The sequence below is a fragment of the Python bivittatus genome, unplaced genomic scaffold (genome assembly GCF_059951505.1).
Source record: "Python bivittatus isolate LINGU-HERP-01145 unplaced genomic scaffold, Pbiv_v1 ctg000060_np1212, whole genome shotgun sequence".
Taxonomy (NCBI): Eukaryota; Metazoa; Chordata; class Lepidosauria; order Squamata; family Pythonidae; genus Python; species Python bivittatus.
The window spans coordinates 15,605,796-15,626,828 of record NW_028277044.1 but is presented as its reverse complement, the minus strand read 5'-3'; the positions used below and the strand labels follow the sequence as shown (position 1 = coordinate 15,626,828).

The 21,033-nt window shown below is 39.1% G+C and overlaps 1 protein-coding gene across 2 annotated transcripts in view; it reads left to right on the top strand.

Moving 5' to 3' along the window:
- Positions 1 to 17,820: 17,820 nt before the first annotated feature.
- GRTP1 (growth hormone regulated TBC protein 1) overlaps positions 17,821 to 21,033 on the top strand; it is a 30,353-nt gene continuing 27,140 nt past the window's right edge. For both annotated transcript variants that reach the window (XM_007422963.4, XM_088136539.1), the window contains exon 1: positions 17,821 to 18,394. In XM_007422963.4, coding sequence (XP_007423025.1) covers positions 18,336 to 18,394 — 59 coding nt within the window. In that variant the 5' untranslated portion in view covers positions 17,821 to 18,335. The remainder of the gene's footprint in view (positions 18,395 to 21,033) is intronic.

The following is a 21,033-nucleotide window of genomic DNA, read 5'->3' as shown; positions in this document are numbered from 1 at the left end:
CTAAGGCAAGCAAATTTATTCATTACCTCTGGGTGTCCTTACGAATTTGCTACAATGATAGGTTTATTCATTGTCCTGAATTACTAATGAAGAAGGGCAGGGCTGACTGAAGCCACTGAAGTTGTTTTCCAGCTGATAAGACAATGTTTCTGAGCAAGTTCATGGATAATATTGTTAAAGTTTAATGGCTTGACTGTTCTGTCCAAGCAATTTTCAAGATGAGCACTGCAGTAAGTTTTGTATGAATTTACCTGGCATCATCATTATATTACATTGCTGTGAGATAGATAGATAGATAGATAGATAGATAGATAGATAGATAGATAGATAGATAGATAGATAGATAGATAGATGGATGGATGGATGGATGGATGGATGGATGGATGGATGGATGGATGGATGGATGGATGGATATGTGACCCTGTTAAATTAATTTATCATGAAACCTTGTTTTTCAGTATTTGCATTTTATGTGATGATGTGATGGAATATGATCTTGGAAGGTGGGGGGGAAGAGTTGCTGCCTAGGGAACGATCAGATAAAAGAGAAAGGAGTCTCTTTTGGCCGGAGAAAGAAACTTAGGAAGGACCCACCCTAACTACTCAGGCAGTAAATAGGGAGGGCGGGAGATTTGTACTTTCAGACTTGCAAGATTCTGTTAATGTAGCCTTACAATAAAGTAGAATTAGCTCATCTATTTATGTTTCCTGTCTGGTTTACCTGGGAGAGCTGACGGACATTATAATCCCTACATACCTTGTGATTCAGTTCTCTGGGCTTCAGAGGTATTAATCAGGTTTTCAGTACATGTTTTACCTCATCTCTGCTGTCTCCAATTTGATTGGTCCTCCTTATCTGTTTGTGGAGGGTCACTTGGATTTGAGGCCTAACAGGTACATTAGGAAAAAATGCAGTAGGAAAAATTTTGTGCAATCCTGAAGTTTGCACACTCCACCAAGATGGAAGTAAAATCATATCCAAAGTTAATTGCCTAGATTGCAACCAATATTATATCGGACAAAACTACACTGAAGAACCAGGACTGTGAATATCTAACAGGCACCCATATCATTAAAACTAATCACACATTTGACTGGGAGAATACTGAAATCATAGATGCCATAAAACAACAAAAACACCCAGAGAATTCCTAGAAGCCTGGCACTCAAACAAATGAGCTATTAAGAGATCCACTCACCTGGATACCATGTACCATCCATCAGGTGCCTAATCCAAAACACTCACCACAAACAGACGAGGACCAATCAAAATGGAAACAGCAGCACTCCCAAGAATAACTGATTGACACCTTGCAGGAAACCTCCAATCACCAATCAAACCCCCTGAGTTCAACTCCTATGCAGACTAAATATTCCACAAGGCAACCCTCCCCATTGCACTGAGGAAGCTTAGCAGAGAGACAGGGTGACGCATCTGCAGAAAACCTAGTTAGCACCTTGGAATTAATCTCCCAAAGTCCAGAGAACTCAGCTGCAAAGTATGTACAACGAGCTTGGGCTACCTCTATTCCAAGAAATTATAATCTCTTTTTAAAATTTCATCTGTTAGAATTATTTATTTGTTCTAAAAAGAGACTGTATGGTATAGTGGTTGAGTGCTCGACTTGCTCCCAAGTTCAACATCACCTCAATCATGGAAGCTCACTGGGTAATGTTCGGCCTGTTATTCTCTCAGCCCAACCTATCTCATAGGGTTGCTGTGTGGAAAATTGGAGGAGGTCCATATGCTTCTTTATGTTCTTGAAGGAAGGACAGGGTTTAAATCTAAAGAAATAAACAAATGCTGGAACACCTCAAACAAGCCATTGAAGGGTTTGAGTAGAAATCAACTTTTGTTACGGTGATATAGGAGGTACAGCTGTCCCACTGAAGAACACCGAGACTATATTATCACATAGTTCTTGAATTCCTGACAAAAGGAAAGCACTGCTTGTTTTCAGTTCCCCCCAGATCAGTGATGATCTGTATGTAAAGACATAGAGCCATCTTCTGTTTAAAGTTTGTATCTGTTAGTGTAAGCCCCATTTTAATGCACAGGCCTTTCCTTAAATAGGAACATCTCATGGCAGACTTTGCAGTGTTTACGTTTCTACCACTTGCTTTGCACATGGAAGCTCTGAAGTTCTGTCTCTGTCCTAACCTTTCTAACTTGGGCACCATTCGATTGTACGAACTTCGGCTCTCGCAATCTTTGGTGATGGCCATGCTGGCTGCAGAAAGCTGCCCTGGTGTGACTATTTACAAATTCAAATAGCAAGTAATGGATAAGAGTATTCTGCCAAGACCTTGGGATCCTTTAATAGAACAGACCAGTGTAAACCAGCCTCATATAGTTCTTACATAAACATTTTTTTGAATTAAAGCTAAAGACACATATACTATGTGAAAGCTGGTCTTTCATATTATACCTGTTCTACTCATTATTTTTCCCTTTTTTTGTTTTGCTGTAAATGTCAGAGGAAAATATTTCATTATCGAATGTCTGAACAGGTCAAAACCACTGATCAAATTATGAATGGTCCATTATTAAAATATCTCTAGATAAAAGACTCTAATTATGGGTGAAAATAATCCTTAAATTTATTCTCTTTATAATGATAACTGAGAATATCAGTTGTTCTGTTGGATCACATTAATTATACTGTTGTACTCAGAGTTCATCATTTTGGCCAAAGATATGTATTACCCAATTAACTTTCAAGATTCTTGATTCTGTATTTTCCAGGATGCACACTGTATTGTTTTTACATCAAAAGAATGAGGGTTTGATTAGAAGCTCCCATGATCAAATAGTAGAAGAACAATTAGATATATTACTACTTAGCCAGAGCTAAGATATGAAGCAGGACATATTGTTCCCAGGGACATTCAAGAAGATGTCTGTTTCACATTTTTCTGAAGACAAAGGATTGAAGACCACGATATTATAAAGGCATTCATGAAAAAGCATCTCCCACTTAGCACAGCACACATCTTATAAACAAAGGCTTCATTTTGTCAGCAGGCTTTCCTAGAGAAACAACTTTCAAGTTGGAGTCCAATGCCAAGCTGCAAACCTCAAAATACAACATGGGAGTGTCCTGAAATGATACATAGGTCTGTCTATGAGTCTGAGACTCCTCTCTTGATGCTCACTAGGTTCACTGGCATTTTACTATACATACATACATACATACATACATACATACATACATACATACAGAGAGAGAGAGAGAGAGAGAGAGAGAGAGACTGGAAGGTGGCATGCTGCAAAGGAAAACACCAGATTCCAGCATAATGCTTATTTTGAAAAATGCTCCTAGCCCCCCAATTTTTTAAAAAAAATAAAAATGGTGAGCAGCTATAGCTCAGTGCTTGACTAGAAGTGTACCTTCCACTCAGAAAAAAAGATAAAGGTAAGCAGAAGCCACAGGGAACACTTTGAAATTGGCTACATGTCCCTATGGTATCCATTTCGTGAATGGGCAAGTGCTTCCAAGCAGCCATTTGGGAGAAGATGAACAGAATTCTCAACATTCCAAACACAGGAGTTCCTGACAGGCAGCACATGGACACACTTAGTCAAGGAATAAGATACATTTCCATTTTCCACTTATTTTTCTGCCCATTTTCGCTTGAATCTCAGGACTCAGTTCTACATGCTAATACAGCTACCGATGATTAAATGAGCCTTGGCACAGTCAGCCATTGCATGATGTTTCCTAAAGCAAAGGTAAGATGGCTCAGGCTGACCATACTAACTACAGGTGAAATTTAAGGTGCAGCACCTACTACTGTATGTAAGGGCAGTATGTGTTACACAAAGCACCTTCCACAAACATTGCTCCCCTTCAGCAACAGAATCTGAGTTGTGGGGAGACTTCCTCACTCTACCTAATAATGAATTAGCCTTCAGCCTTGGCAATAAATATGCATTCAGAAGAGATAATTTCTTTTAAAGTTAAACTGAGCAATGCTGAGATCTGTACTGACAATTTTTCTCTCATTTATACATGGGATAAAAAAAGAAATTGATTTTGAATACTCCCTTGCCATCTGGTCTACCTTTAATATATCTACAAACCAATTTGCTGTTCCTTATCAAAATCTAAAGAATTTGTTCCTGAGCCACTACGTAAGTGGCAAAAATGAATGTGTAAAACATTCTCCTGCTAGGTTAGTGCAAGGACGGAACATACTTGATCTGTTCATTTATTATGACCTGATATGTAAAAACCAAGGAAACTCTGTCCATAAAAGAGTGGCACAACTATATCTTGGGGTTTCTAGCACTTTATCAGCCTGCTTCTGCTCCAATTCTACAAAGATAAATAAGGCTTAGATTAACATGGTTTGGTCCAAGCAGGGCAATGTAATACATTCTCAATCTTGTTATAGTCAAGAATATTAAAAAATAATCACTTACCTGGAATTAAGCTCCAGGGAAGTCAATGGAATTTCTATCTAGAATACCACTATTAAATGAACATTGTTATCTACATTTTAAATTTATTATTCCTAATATATATGCAGAGACATTTCAGAGTCTGGGTCTACGTGTTTTTAACAGAGAGACAATAAAGTATAAAGCACAGTGACATTGTATAAAGACATTGTATAAAGAAATGTATAAAACATTCAGAACAAAAAAACAACACAGATAACTTTTTTCCAGCCATTTTAACTTGGAGAACGCTCACAAAATGTCTAATATGGTTCATTAAAAATGGCTGTAATGGTAGTTATTGCCTGTTACAAAACACCATTTCTCAAAAAACACACTGGTAGGTTGTTTCTCACTATTCCACCTATTGGAATATTGGAGGCTGATCTCTGGCTTTGTAACATGTCAGATTTCCATGTATTTAATTAAAACTTAAAAAAAAAAAAACTGGTGAGACAGGGGAATACTGAGCGCCAAAGGAATTATTTGTAAGTATTTGGTTCCCTTTCCCTAAAAAATACCCCAGACACTGAGTTGAAATCAAGCTTAGTCAAAGCTAGAACACATACTGAATTTAAGAAAATGTCAATTGGTCATTACTAAAATCCCATTGTTTTCAATGGCGCTATTTTAACTTTTAACTTTAATAAAATCTAGATCCAGTCCATTAACAATTTTAAAAAGCCAGAGCAAAACATTTCACACAAGAACTTACCATTTAGAAAATGTAGAAAATTCAGACAAATAATAGGGCTAGCATCTGGGACTGAAAGGAGAGTTGGAGATGGGTTGAGTTGAAGATGGTTTGAGGACAATGAGGAATCCAAGGAGATCAGGCATGACAGGTGCGTTTCTGGCCTTCTAGTGTAGACAGACAAAGAGAAAGGCTACTAGGCCATCATTAAAACTCAAAGTAAGCGGCTTTTCATTTTGGAAATTAAATAGAGCATCAAATTATGTCAAATGGTCCTTACCCAAGACACAGAATATTCACATGAACATCTGGTTTACTAACATGCTAGGATAATTTGATGTCCTCCGGATGATTTATACTACTGTTAGTGTCATTAGCTTTAGCCAGCATGACCATTCTAAATGGGGATAATGGTGCTTTAGTCCAACCTATCTGATGGGAAGGTTATGCTCAAATATTTTCCTACTAATTGCAACAGGATAGTTTTTATTTTCTATGTTCACACCCCTATTAAAATAATACAATCACTTATACCTATGGCATCCCTTTCCCTTCCTCTGTTGTTCCTTTCTCAAATTTGAGATTTTAAGCTCTTTGGGAGAGGACCCTGGCTATCTTACTCTGCACACAAAGCTACCTACATACTGTATGTTACAAAATGTGTAGAAAATTTCATTTTAAATAAAATACCATATGTTCAAATACATGGTTCCTCTCTTATACAACATCCAATGTTACATTTGCAAAATACATGCATATTTGTCTGTATTACATGTATGTCTGTCTGTGTGTGTGTGTGTGTACACACAAATATATATCTGTGTGTATAGAAAGAGAAAAATTAGCTGCTAGGGTAGCAAGCAGATTCAATCCCCTACTTAATTTATGGGATTTTAGCCGTTTTTAAAGGGCTATACAGTATAATGGTTCTATAAAGATGCTGCTGAGTCAGTAGGACTTCACTGCACTTATATTGAATACAATTTCACAATATTGAAAACCTTTTCCATCTGAAGAAAAGGACAAAAAGACTAAAGACTAAAGACTAAAGAAAACCCAGATAAATTAATATGTGCACCTACAGTTCATCTGTAGTTTGTAAGGCAAAAATATTATTTATCATCTTTGCATCTTCCTCTTTTTCCAGTGCATTCCAATAGGATTTTTCAGAATCAATTCCAAAAGTGAAAAAGATTTAATGCCACAGCTGAGATTTGAACCCAAGTCTCCTAGTGATAGAACCATAGGGTTTAGACTATCAAGCCTGACTCCTCTGCTCTGTGCAACTATCCAAATTAAAGTAATAATGATAATGATAGTAATAGTAATAGTAATAGTAATAATTTGTTGACCACCCAACTCCAGTGGACTCCACTCTTCTTGGCAAACTTCAGCAAAGAGGGAACTCATCACCACTCTGGGTAATTGTTCTTTATCAAACTACTCTACTAAAAAAAGTTGACTATGTACTTCATATTATCCCACAACAGTTTCTGCACTGAAAACACCTTGCTTTTTAGTGTTCAGCGTATTGCATTTCTATTCCACAGAACCTGTAATGGATACCTCCAGTTAGAACCCCAAACCAATTCATTTGAGTGTTTCTTTACCTATTTGTGTAGCAATGTACTTGTTTAATTTGAATTTCAGTAAAGAAGAATCAGTGTTCTACTAGTACCATTTAAGAGTGTCTTGCTTTCTTGCAGTGCCATTTTATGCCTTCAGATGGCACATTTTCCATTTTGCAAAAAAGTTCACCTACAAGTATCTACTGTACTCCTATTATTTCCTACCAGAAGACATCCTGAAACAATGGTAAAGCACAAGTTGGATGTATTTGGGAAAGAAATCTTAACCAGAAATTCTCAATGAGAAATGAACAAGAAGTCAAATAGATTTGATTTGTAAAAGCAGAAAGGCAGTGCCAGTACATCTCATGTTGCTGAGGCATCCAGTGAACGGAACATAGTCATGTGCATCTAATTATTCACATGAATGTGACTACAGTGATGCCAAGAGCCAGTGTATTATAGTGAATACTATGTTAAATTTCAACCCATACTGAATTCTAACCCCCCTCTGAAGGCTGTTGGATCTGAGCTGATTGCTTTCATTTAATCTAACAACTTTGTAAAGTTGCTACAATGATCAAATGAAGTACTATAGTTGTTGTCCTGAGCTGCTTATAGAAAGAGATTTTTTTTTTTAAAAAAAAGCATAATTCAATGGCTCTAAAGAAATAAACAATATATAATCTACACCTTAATTTTGGGCAATCCACTGGGCCAACCTACAGAAGCATTTCTTACAAGATATTATTGAATGATGAAGGAAGATCACAACGTGCATGAAGGATCTTTGTATTTTGCAAGAAAATCTTTCAATCCTGAATCGTATTTTCTAAAATACACGCTTTGTTCTTGTATCTTAACTGCTGCTCTGCTGAGAAGGAGAAAACCATACCACATTGTACAACATGAAATTTTATAGGCAGGAACTCAGTAAATTACTGAATTCCTGGTTTTGGCAAGGAATTGTACAGAGTGGATAGAGTTCATTTTGAAGGGTATTGCCCTGCAAATGTGTACACATAGGCGCAACTAATTTTAGCTTTATTCAATATCTAATAACCTCCTGAGGTTCATGATGATTTTGATAATACAAGAGCTTCCAATACTGGGGAGAGGCAAATATAACAAGCACAGTGTCAGAGACAGGCTAGTACTCAGACCTATTCTTGAAGGATCCCAAGATTCTCAGGAGTCCTAAGGTCAGTGTCTTGGCTTTGACTGCAACAAAAAGAAGCCATGATCTGTTGAGTGAGTAAAGGCAAAAGCCAGCTATCAGGCCAAGGATAATCTAGAACACCAATGCCAACAGGGCAGGACTTTGAAGCTGAGATCCAGAGCCCCTCTCATCAAAGTGAGTAGGAGGGACCTAAATACAACAGTGTTACGAAAAAAAGAGCACACATCCCCTTGGGGGGATATATATGACATGTTCACCCAACCTTTTGTGGTTCCTGGAACCTGGTGACCTATCATGATCTAGGTCCTGATCTCCCTTGATGAATCAAGTTTTAGGTTTTCACACGCTTCAGATATTGCTTTTCCAGACATACCTTTTTCTCCTGCCTCACATAACTGTTGGCAATGCCACAGACTCCTTCCCTTTCTTACATCAAAAGTCGGTCCTCTAGTTCTCAAATATGGTTCACTTTTTCTTGGAGATCAGGCAGCCAGAGTAGTAATTACCAAGCCTGAATAAGGTCAGCGTGGGGGAAGGTATGACTGTACAGCACATTAGATACAAGTTGTAATTGTACAGGGTGTGGAATGGCAGAATTTAGAAATGTATACTCCCTGATTTGATCCCCTCCATAAAACCGTAACTCCAGAAACATTAACATTACTGCACTACTGACCCAGGTTGTTCCTGAAGAACCAAACAAAGGAAGGGAAGAATCTGATCTGGATCCATGATCTAAGGTCCACAAGGTCCACATATGCCATTCTGCTCTATCTTGACACTCTTTAGATATACTGGATGACAATCCTTTTATTCTCAGGTGTTTTCTTTAATCCCCAAGCTTCCCATCTGTAATTATTCATTCCCACTCTTCAATTCCAGTACATTATCATTTTCTTTGATAATGTACTGTCATTCAATATAGATTTCATTGCAGATAGGATAAAAATACTTAACCTTGGATAAATTCATAGAGGGTTCCTGTAGTCTATTGAGGGCCATCAGTCCCAAAGACTGAAGGCAGCTTCCCTCCAAAAACCAGTCGCTGGGAAACAATGGTGGGGATGGGTGAGAGGGAAATGTCTCCACTTCTTTGCAAGCACCCCAGAGTGGCCACTGTGAGAAACAAAAAACTGGACTCAGTTAAGCCTTAGCCTGATTCAGCACAGCTGCTTTTAATGTTCAACCATAAACTTAAAGAAAAATAAAAAAGAACAAAAATTCACAGTACAATCCAGAATGGAATGTTACAAGGCACGTATATGGAAGTGATAAATATCACAAAAGTGCATTACACATAGCCAAGTATGCAGGAATAAAAAGGAGCAAGAGATCAAGTAAAGGAACATAAACAACTCAAGCATCTACATATGCTAACTCCCTACAAATTAGAACTTCCTGTGTGCACCTTGTGCCTCCTCTATACATCCTGATAACCAGGATGCAATCTTTTCTTAAGCACTTGGCTACTGCTGGACTGGATTAACCAGTATTAGTTGTCGCAAGAGCCTAAAGACAATGAATGACAACAGAGCGTTGCAGTTCTAATGCAGGATCTTACTTAATTATAGTGGGTTACTACAAGCAAACATCACACCATTGTTTCATGAAATCCTAGGATGCAAAAGAGGAAGAGGCTCCAAAAATCGCCATGCTGTTAAAAGCCACCGCTGTCATACACAGTGGAAAAGAAGCAGCATAGGACTCTCTGGGACATAATTGCACCCCCTAGCTTGTAGCATTGCAGGTATGAGTAAAAGCTGAAACTTCCCATCAGGAATTAAATGCAACTATATATACATATGTACAAAATCACAGAAAGGATATGACTAAACACCGAAGAGGCATTCTGGTAATTAACTAATTTAAAATATTGCTGGCCATTCAGTGTGTTACTTATAGATAGATGCATGTAAATAAAAGCACTGGACTCTCAAAGCATCTTTCCTCCTCTCTAGCACAAAAACAATTATATCAAAATAAAGTTCAGTGATTCCCACTGAATGCAGTGTGATTGGTCTTGAATAGACTTGCATAAGATTGCACTGATACCATATGAGCCTATGCATGTGGGCTTTATTTTTTAATAAAGGGACCGTCCTTTTATGGAACGCAAAGCCTTTATTCAGACATGTCTCTCTAGGTTCACCAGGTATCCCAGGTAAGGGTACACAGCACAAAGGGAGTACTTGGGTGATATTTGCTGTATTCCAGAAGTGTGATCAAGAGTCTTCCAATCTTTCTCAGCTGCAATGAGTATAGATCCAGTTGCAAAAAGGGGGAGGGAGAAGTGACCAACAGTTTAAAAAAGGAGACTTCTCCATCTTCAGTCATCTAATTCAGGGTTCCTCAACCTCAGCAATTTTAAGATGGGTGGACTTCAACTCCCAGAATGAAAACAACATCTATGCCTTTATGTCTCAGAACTCTTTGGTATTTGTTTTAACAGGAAAACATTTGTTGTGCTGTGCTTAGTATCAGTAGCCATAAAAGTATGTATCGATCTCTTTGCAAAATAAAGTAAAATCCAGATAACATATTAATACTGTATGAATTTAAAGGAAGCCTATATAAACACAGAATTACAAATATTGAACCTGAGGGCATTGAGTTCAATGAGACATAATATTTTCTAGTTAATATGAGCTGCATAACTTTAACTGGATCATTTTCAGATACTACTAGCAAAATTTCTAGTAAAAAATTGTATGATAGGTAATTGTATGCTTACTGAGAATTGAGTCCCTCTGGTTCAGTTAGTTTTCAACCCTAGTAATCATGCAATCTTCATTTTTACACCATCTTAATTTTTTTCACTAGTTACTCCCCCACATCAGAAATAGAAGTTAATCTGGCACCCTCCAAAGGGTGAGGATTGAAAATTTCAGAATCCTCAATCATCCCGCTAAGAACTATAGGAACCATAGTCCCAATATAGTGGTAGCTCGGGTTACGAACACCTCCGGCCACAAAAATTTACCTCAGTTTGCGAACTCCACCTCGGGGTACGAACAGGATACGCGGCCATTTTCCCTCCTGTGACACGGTCCGCGGCCATTTTCCCTCCCGTGACACGGTCCGCGGCCATTTTTCCGCCCGACACGTGGTCCGTGGCCATTTTTCCGCCCCTGACACGTGGTCCGCGGCCATTTTTCCGCCCCTGACACGTGGTCGTAGGGAGGGGGACTCTCCCTCCATGCAATAGCCGCCTCCCTGTCCTCCACGCCAGAACGGATTAACGGTAATTACATTGAACCTTATGGGGAAATTTCCTTCAGGTTGTGACCAATTCGGGGTGCGACCAGAGTCACGGAACAAATTAAGTTCGTAAACTGAGGTTCCACTGTATATCTAGAAATGTCATGTGTAGTACTTAATAGGAAAAAAAAATCTCACCTTATTTTGGAAATGTCACTGAAGGTCATTTATTTCATTTTTTTCCCCCTTATTTCACCAATGTTTGAAGGGGAAACACCTTCAGATGCTTTTATTTCAATTTAGGATTTTAAGAGAGAAGTTTCTATTTCAGGCTGACCTATGCTTGTAAAGCAACCTTTCACTATATTAGAACATTTTGATTCTCAAAACTCTATGCCATATGGAAATTAAAGATAAAATTAAATTAAGAATAGTTTCATTGAAAGCATGCAGCTGCCTTAGTTACTCCCTTTTCCCAGATATGGCAAGCATATAGCTGAAACCATCAGTGGAGAAAAATAGATTTTAAATGTTATCAGATCTGGATTGTAGATCCATCAGAAAAACTCAGCAGAAATGAAGTTTGCTGTAAAATAAATGAAATAGTTAATTGCATGAGTTTTGAGCAAGCGCTTCAAGCTGTCGCCCAACGTACCATACAGGTAGTCCTCGCTTACCAACCACAATTGGGACCTGCAACTCCCTCGCTAAGTGCTGCAATTGCTAAGCGAAAAATCACATGATCATGCCGCCCTTACGATATCACTTCCGCTTCCGTCATTAAGCAAATCACCACAGTTAAGTGATACATCATATGACTGCGATTTGTGATTTCACTTCCATGTTCTCCATTAATTCTGCTTGTTGGAAGCCAGTTGTGAAGCTCGCAAATGGTGATCATGTGACTGCGGGACACTGAGATGTAAATGTGTGCCGGTTGCAATGTACCTGAACGGTGATCCCATGACCGTGGGATGCTGTGACGGCTGTAAATATGAGGATTGTTCACAAAGCTGTTTTTTCCAACCATTGTAACTTTGAACAGACACTAAACAAGGCAGTTGGTAAACGAGGACTACCTGTATAAGGTCCATTATACTCAGTGGGAGTATGTTGTAATATGTACCACTATTTGACAGGAATCTTTTACTGCCATTGTCAACTCCGTATTTCCCTCCCACCCCATATTTTCATGCTTTTAAGTTGTGTGTGCAGGTGTCTTCGAGTCAGTCTTCACTGCTAGCGACTGCCTGGATATGCCCTTGCAGTTTTTTTGGCAGAATTTTCAGAAGTGGTTTGCCACTGTCTTCTTCGTAAAGCTTGGAGCAGTGCTGGCTGGTTGGGAAATTCTGGAAGCTGAAGTCCACATGTCTTAAAGTTGCCAAGTTTGAAAAAATGGTCTAGAGAGACAGTGGCAAAGTCACCCAGCTGGCTTTGTGCTCAAGGCAGAACTAGAACTCACAGACTCCTGGTTTCTGTCTTGGTACCTTTAACTACTACACCAAACTGTTTCTCAGCTTTTAATGTACTCAATTATATTTTTATAAGCAGAAGAAAACAGATAACACATACAAGGTTAAAGAAAGGAAAGTCATCTTATTTCTAAAATTATATATTTTAAAATTGTTTTCAATGTTATGGAATGTATTATACTTAATCCATTTGTTGGAGAAAAATCTGCAAGAGAGAAATCCTGTTCCATCCCATTTGTGACTTACAAATTTTCCCTCTCTTCTCATGATGAGGTTCATTTTGTCTACCCAAGCAGGACACTAGAGGACTTCAGTCTCCAAACACGTTATGATGGGTTTGTAAAGCCAACTCAAGCACTCATGGACATCTTCAGCAACATTCCATGGACAAGAGCTCAATACACAGGAAACAGGGTGTATTTATAATCAAGTAACAAAGAAATACAAGGTTATTAAGGTGATTGGTTACAAATTATAAAAACATAACATTTTAAAATTGACCTGAGTTGCTCAGCTATGCCTGTTAAAGGTACCTGCTAAACATCAAACCATACCTTCAGCTAGCTCTAGCTACTCTGACCAACTGCCTCACGAAGCCTAACCACAAATACAATATAAAAACTATTCTTATGTACCTTTTTGCTTCTAGTGCTTGCTAAATATTTGCTGCTACATGTGAAAACATGTATTAATATTCAAATGGCTTAAATTTTTCCACACATTTAATACTCTTACAGAATCCATACTTACATAATTTTTTACCACACAGTCCAGTGATAGGGCCTCCAATGTTGTTGAACTGCACTTCTATCAAGTCTTATCACTGACTGATATGAGTGAGGGTTAATAACAGATGCAGACCATATGTTGCTGATTTACAAGAAACACCAGTAAGAAATCCAGTACAATCCATTCTAAAATATGTCACTAAATAAAAGAACATAAAATAAATTCCTAGTATCTGAAAGTTTGGAAAGGTCATTAACTCCTTTGATATATTTTCCAGCAATTTCTCAAGGTTGAGATGCTAAGAAAACTACGTTGTCATAACCATTGTTTCTGGAGTTGTTTCATCTATACTTAAAAATTATTCACCTTATAGCTTGGAATTTGGACAGGTGCAGTTGAACACATTGGGAAGGCACAAGGAAGTAGAAAATTCCTCTACTGTAATGTGGTTAGAGTACAACGTCCAAAGATGGATAATTCAGCCCTAAAACTCACTGTAATCAACCTCAAATTTACTATTTCAAAAATTCATTGCAAAGGCATACAAAAAGATATATTCACGTAAACTATCCTATCATCATGACCAATCTTCCACGTCACAATCCTACAATATTTTTCAGGTGTACTCCAATGTGTCAAATTCTACTCTGGCTGATGCCACTATGGGGAAAAGTAGTCATGGGAATCAGTTCCCTTTATGATGAAATTATAACCTTTTTTAAAAAATAGCAATTGTTTGACTTTCTGGAAACTCTTGGATTTCCTATTTTACAAAATTTGTTCTGGAAATGTGCTACAAGAAACAAGAAACTGGAATAACTTCAAATTCAGTATGGCTCGAAATAGCTATATGCCTGATCCTACCTTGTTTGATAATTTGACTTAAGAAAATTATTTGCAGTATATACAATATATATCAGGGGTCCTCAAACTTTTTAAACAGGGGACCAGTTCACGGTCCCTCAGAATGTTGGGGGGCTGGACTATAGTTTGAAAAAAACATGAGGAGAGGAGGAGAGCCACCGGTCCCGGCATACCTGTCATGTAGAATAGTCCGGCTCTGCGATCTCCCTCCTCGTGCATTGCCTGCAGCTCCCGACACAGCCCCGACACTTCCGCTTCTGACAGACAGCAGTGGCGGCCAATCAGGCAGGTGGGCTGGATAAATGACCCTGGTGGGCCGTATCCAGCCCGCGGGGCATACTTTGAGAACCCCTGATATATATAATCAATGAACAGAGAGAAGGAACTTTGGTATTTTCCAACTATCCTCACGTGTTATAAAGAGTTAATTTTCTCAAAGGATGACAAAAATTATTAAAATAGCCAAAATATTTAAAGATTCAATCAATTTTTCTCTATTTAGAATGTCCCACTGAACTCAATGGTACTTCTTTTTGAGTGGGTATTTAGAAGAGGTTACGGTTTAAATACAAGCAAGCTAGATTTAAAGGCACAAAGAATTCAAGAATGTCTCCATTTTTAACTGAGTATTTTTCTGTCTTTCAACATTTGAAGCATATTATTTTCAATATCACATCATAAACAGAAGATAAAAGGGTTTTCAGTTACATCCTTTCCTTTTTCTTTTTTCAGGGAGAAGGGCTGAGTACACATATTTATTTAGGGATCAGCAACTGGAACTCAAGATCAAATTTGGCTGAGAAATATTAAGTGACTCTCCTAATTAAAAAGGTAAAAACAGAAGTGTGATCCTGACCTTGCAAGCAGTATGATTTAAGGAACATAGAGAAAGTGGATTGGCCTATCAGATCACCAACCTTCCAACTTTCAGCGCTTGGTAAGTCACTGTTGTGGTATGTTATTTCTATGTATTTCCATACATATCTATATAAGTTTCTATTAAATTGATTTCCTCAATTAAAGAAGCACTGTACAAAGTATTAACATAACCTGACGTCAACAACATGATTTCAGGGATACTTTTGCGATTAGTCATATTTCAAACAGAATTGTCATCCAAGAGGAAATACTGACAAATGTATATATTTGCCCAGAGACATATGACTGTGGCAGTACAGAATGGTAGGTAAGTAAGTAAATAACCTGTTCTTTGAGTCAATTTTAGAGACGTATCTATTACTAGTCTTGGGGGTTCCCATAACAAACCCAAAGAGCATATTGTATCAATGAAAGTAACTTCCTGACTCTGGTAGATCCCAGCATTGTCCTACTAATTTAATGATACAGTTTAAGTTTATGAATGGATCATCATGTACCTAGTTACCCCAGAATAAAAACAGCCAAACATTCATAAAGGGTACAGCAAACTGAAAGCTGCAGTGTCTGTCTAAATACACACATCAAACAGATGCTCATGAATGGTCTTGTCCAGCAAGTGGAAACACACAGAAATACTGTCTGCTTCTACATATGAACCTACCTGAGCTTTGAATGTAAAGATTTTTCCATAAGTGCTGTGTCTTTATTCTTCACTTACTATGAGTTCTATAGTTTAATATTTCATCATGTCAATAGGAAAGTTTCAGAAGAGAGGATTCTCAAGCCAGCAGAAAAAAGATACACAGCATCAGTATCCTCCTTTTTTGCAGGCAACCACTATCTTCTAAATTATTTTGAACTCTTCTTTTGTGCTGCCCCAGAAAAAGAGTTCCTCAGGACCAGAAAAGAGGACTACATACAGTATAGCTACCATAGCAACTCTATAGTGGTATAGGGATATATATGCTAATCATAATCTACATTTTTTAAAAAAGCATGTCAATTCATGAGCAAAAATGAGCCAATCTTACTAGACAGTGTTAGTGTTCTGAAATGTCATTTTCTGAAAAATTAATGGAATGTTGCCAGATTCTTTTTACTGAAATCATTCTTAAAAGATACAAAGTTATTTGTAATTTGTCATCTTCAACAATTATACATCAGCCACTGGTACAGTAATTGCAGCACAGGTAGTCCTTGTTCAGCAACCACAATTGGGACTGGCAACTCGATTGTTAAGCAAAGTGGTCACTAAGTGAAACCAAGATTGCGCTTATAATCTTACTTCAGAGCTTTCTATTGCTTTACAGACCTGCGAAAGTCGTAAGTAAAGTTGCTTTTTCATCACCGTAGTAACTGCAGTCACTAAATGAGGCAGTTGCTAAATGAGGACTACCTGTATAATACCTTGCTTTCAGTAAAAGGAAAGCTTTTTTAAGCCTGCACTTTTATACTCGCAAATTTACTTTTGAGTAGACACACAAGGGACTGTGTTGCAAACGTTCTTTCAAAGTTATCTGAGCTACTATCCTGTGCATATTTACTGGGAGTAAGTTCTAAGGAGCTGATTAAAACTTGTTCCAGATCAATTTTTCTCGTGGACATAGAAAAGAAACAACAAAAACCTCCATCCTTGCAAAGTGCAGCTAAGTTGAATAGTGGTTTCTATCTGAGAAGCAAGGAATTACAAAAGCACATGATTTGTAAGGTAGGATTTATCTACATTCACAATTACATCAAGCTCGATTCTTATGAAAAAGGAAATCAGAAATCCATAAAAGCAACATTTTTTGTAACTGACATTCTTTGGCTATTTGACAAAGAAATCATACAGCTGTACTTTTTCTAAAAGTCCCATTTTGAACTTCAACAACAAAAAAATCCTTTTATTGTACAAGTGCGTGAAACCTCAGTGTTATTTGTTTAAATCAATTTATATGGCCACTCATGTCACAAATGCGACTCTGAACAGCTAAGAAAATTTTAAAACACCAGCCAAACAAGACAAAAACAATAACCCAGAACAGAACAGAACACAGTATAGCAAGAGAAGGCCAGCAATCAACCCTGACCCCCTTTGCTTGGGAAAAAGCAGGTTTTAAGCACTTTCAGAAAGGCCAACAGTGTTTGAGGGCTTAACATGTCCCAGCAGCTTAAGAGCACTACTTGTAGCCTCGGTAAGATGCCATTATCCAGAGGTCACCTATTTCGGAAAAGAGAATTCATAAGCTACTTAAAACTGATCCTTCTTTAACTGATCCTCCTCCCACTCCCCAATAGGATGAGTTTTGGGACAGAGCACCGAAGCAGCCTGTTTCTGCCTCACTGCAGATTCACAGGGAGCCTAAACTTCGACCTGAACTCCCAGGGCAAGTGAGGCCAGCTGGGCACGCGGAGGTTCGGCACCACTGATCTTAAGACACATTAGTTGTGCTAGCACAGCATGCAAGCTTAAAACGTGTGGCTTAGGTTATAGTGCAAATCCAGCCAGCGTGGTTAGTCTGTGGTTTGGTGTCTTAACACAAACCTCAAGCGATTGAGTTAGTTCTGTAAACCAAGGCTGACTAACCCACGAACACCACCGCTGAAGTGCACTTTCTTCCTTATCGTACTTGACCCGAAAACGGGTTCAGGGGCCTGCCCCGTGTGCCCAGACCTTCCTGCCAAGCCGCGGGCAGATGCCCCCTCTCTGCACTTTTCCTGCGCCTCCTCTCCACCATGCGAGGGTGCGCGCGCAGGTCGGAGTTGCCGAGTCGGGAGGGAGGGAAGAGTAACTTAGGAGGAGTCCCCGGGGAGTGAGGGGCTACTTGTCTCGGCGGTTCGTTTTCCTACCTCTTGCGGCTGCGCCGGCCTTGTCCTTAAGGCGGCGCAATTTGGAGCTCCCCTCGCGGAGGTAGGCTCCATACCGTTTTAAAAGCAGGTAGGGGACGGGAAGGGCTGGTGCGGGCGATGGGAAAGACGCTGCTCTGGGCGGCTCTGCGCCTCCTCATCTTTCTCCAGCGCCCTCTGGGAGCGGAGAGAGCGACCCTCGAGGGGTCAAGCTGCTGCTGAACTTGGAAGCCGGGTGGTCCTCTCCCGCCGTTCCCCCCGAGGTGGAAGCGTCGCTCGCTGGCTCGCCGCTCTGCCCCTTTCTTGCCTCCTGAACCTACTTCGAGCCGAGCCGCTCTTGGAGCCGGGCCAAACGGCGCCGTCGAAAGCAGCAACCTCACTGACCCAGCAGTGGGCTTTGGACTCTCCAGCAACAGCCGAGCGGGCGGAGGACCCTTCGATCATTCAGTGCTGGAGGAGTCCCGAGAGCTCCCTTCCTATGGAGGGGGAGGAAGCGCGGCGAGCACAGCAGGAAAAGCAGAGAAGCAGCGTCCACAGGTACGCCGCGTCCTCGCCGAGCGCGCCTTTTCTCCCCGCCCGGTGTGCGCTTTCGGGGAAGGGGCGTGCAGGTCCACTGGTTTTTGCTTGGCGTGCACGGTGTGGCCCGCCAAGTGTAACAGGAAGTGGAGGAAAAAGGGCTCGGTGGGGTCACGGGCGAAGGAAGAAGGCGGCGGTAGGTGGGGAGGGGGCGCAGTCGCTACGTTCGGGATAAACTCTCGAGGCTCGGGCGCCTTTTCTGCAAGGGCTGAACTTCACGTAAGTATTTCCCTTCGTTGAGTGGTGGCGCAGCTGATCTGTCATTCAGGGAGTGCGCTCCTAGCTTTTAATAGGAACAAGTTTATCTGGGAGAGCAAGGTGTATTTGGCTTTTCTATTCGGTAAGCCAAGGGTGTGTGTGTGTGTGTGTTTGTTTGTTCGACCAAGCCCTGCTCCTGAAGGATTTTATTTCTAGTGGCTGTATTCCCCGAACACACTCAACCGCAAATTGGCAACCATGTTTTAATCTAGCCTTTTGACTGAACAGTTCATACAATAGTTAGTGTATTGCACGAATGCAGGTTTCCGCAGGATAAAACTTTATTAATCCCTGGAGCAATCTAATAATGGAGTAAGAAATGTCAATTTAACTTACCTTCCATAGGAGAGGTAAATTCATTATTTACACACACACACACACACACACAGAGGATTTCTAAAGCAAGATTTCCAAAGCAAGATTTCCTTATTTTGGAAATATAGTTTACAGTGTGTTAGGCTCCAGGAGACTCTCCTCCTTTTGTTGGGGTTAGTATGAAGAGCTTTTAAAAAGCAGGATGACATATTTAGGTATCTTAACATCTCTTCTTAATCTACTGTATGCAGTTGTACTGAATGAATGTTTTATATATTTTGAGGTTTTATTGAAGAAAAGCTGTAGGCACAGACAGGAATACTGTATATTAAACAGAGTATGCAGAAGGTGATAGTTACTGAAGAATACGATGAGGCTAAACACTGTAAATTACAGTACTTAGATTCTCTGAAGGCGGAAAGACTTGCTTTCTGAATGAAACTTCCACAGGGGGAGAGATGAGACATCAGGAATGATTAATATTTCCTTCTTCAGAACAAAATAATGTCCACTGTCCAACACTTATTTTTTCCTCTGTCGCGTATCATAATGGGGAAGCGGCCTGATTTCAGACAAATATAAAAGGGAGTTATAGTTCTTTGTTCTCCCATTTGGGGGAAACACTTCAGGTTGCTAATAGCTGTTGGCAAGTCATTCCTTGCCAGCAAGCCTGAAAGGCAAAATGTGGATAGTTGAAGCTTTCACTGCAAATCATTGTTTGTTTTACGAGAGAAATATATATTTTTAAAAAAAATCTAATTAACAGTCCAGTCCGTGAAAATATTTACTATTCTGTCACATATATAAAAATCGAGTATTCTCTTAACTTGTAGAATGATGATTCTAGAGGGAATGTACTATGCAAAGCAAGCGGCTTAAAACAACTAGGGAAGACATGATCTTGTTCTAAACGGACCTTCTTAAACTTTCTTTGTATTCTTCTTGGATAAATCTTCTGCATGATATGTTTCCTAAATACTAAAGTCAGGAAATGCTGAAGGTAGATTTACCTGTTCCAGATGTTATGAAATATTTTTCCTTAGAAATGTATGTTACAATTTTTCATTTCCTGGTTGGACAGGTATGTATTCAAGTAGCTAAAAACAAAGGTTAGAAGGAACAGAAAGTACTTTTGATATGCTTTTTGCATGGTCAGAGAAGCAACAGTGCAAACAAATTGTTTACATTATATAGTAATGCAACTGTATAACTAGTTTGAGGTCTTACCTGATAGACCATTTCAGCAATCACACATTTTTACCTTTAAAAAATCATTATTGTACTACTTCTACTAGTAATTCTCCTTGAAAAGTTTATGTAACTATCCTTTGTTCCAAATCCTAGTGTAAGGGGGAAAATTAATCCAGGATCAAAATGGGAAAGAATTACTACTTGCCAAACAGTAAAAGAGGCTCTTAATGTCCTTGCTGCATAATGATACATCAAACATTTTTTAAATAATATCCAAACATCTCAGTAAATCTTTATGGTAAGGTGGGTTAGTTTTATTACCACTGTAGTTCAGTAGATAGGCTGAGAGAATAGTGAGTTTATAATGCTGTGTAATATAAAATTAGTTTGAAATTTGATTTGAATTTGGAATGTCTTAGTTAAATATCTTTTATGGCATGGCTAATTTCTTCCCCTATTCTGTCTTCATGCTGCTACTTTCAGAAATGCATTTACAGTTTACACAATGTGGAAACTATAACATTAGCTTTAATTTAGAATTTATTTCAATTGCATGAAATGCACAAAGGAATATTTAGGAACCTAGGTAAGTTTTTATACTACAGGTAGTCCTCGCTTAATGCTAATTGGGACCAGAAACTCTGTCATTAAGCAACACAGTTGTAAGTTGAAAAAACATGTGACCATATCACTTAGTAATGACAGTTCCAGCAGTCCCGGTTGCTTCATTAAAGTGAGGACCATGCTTGTCATTAAGTGAGGACCTCACTTGATCGTGATTTCTGATTTCCTGCCAGCTTCCCTGTTGACTTTGCTTGTGGGAAGCCGGCAGGAAA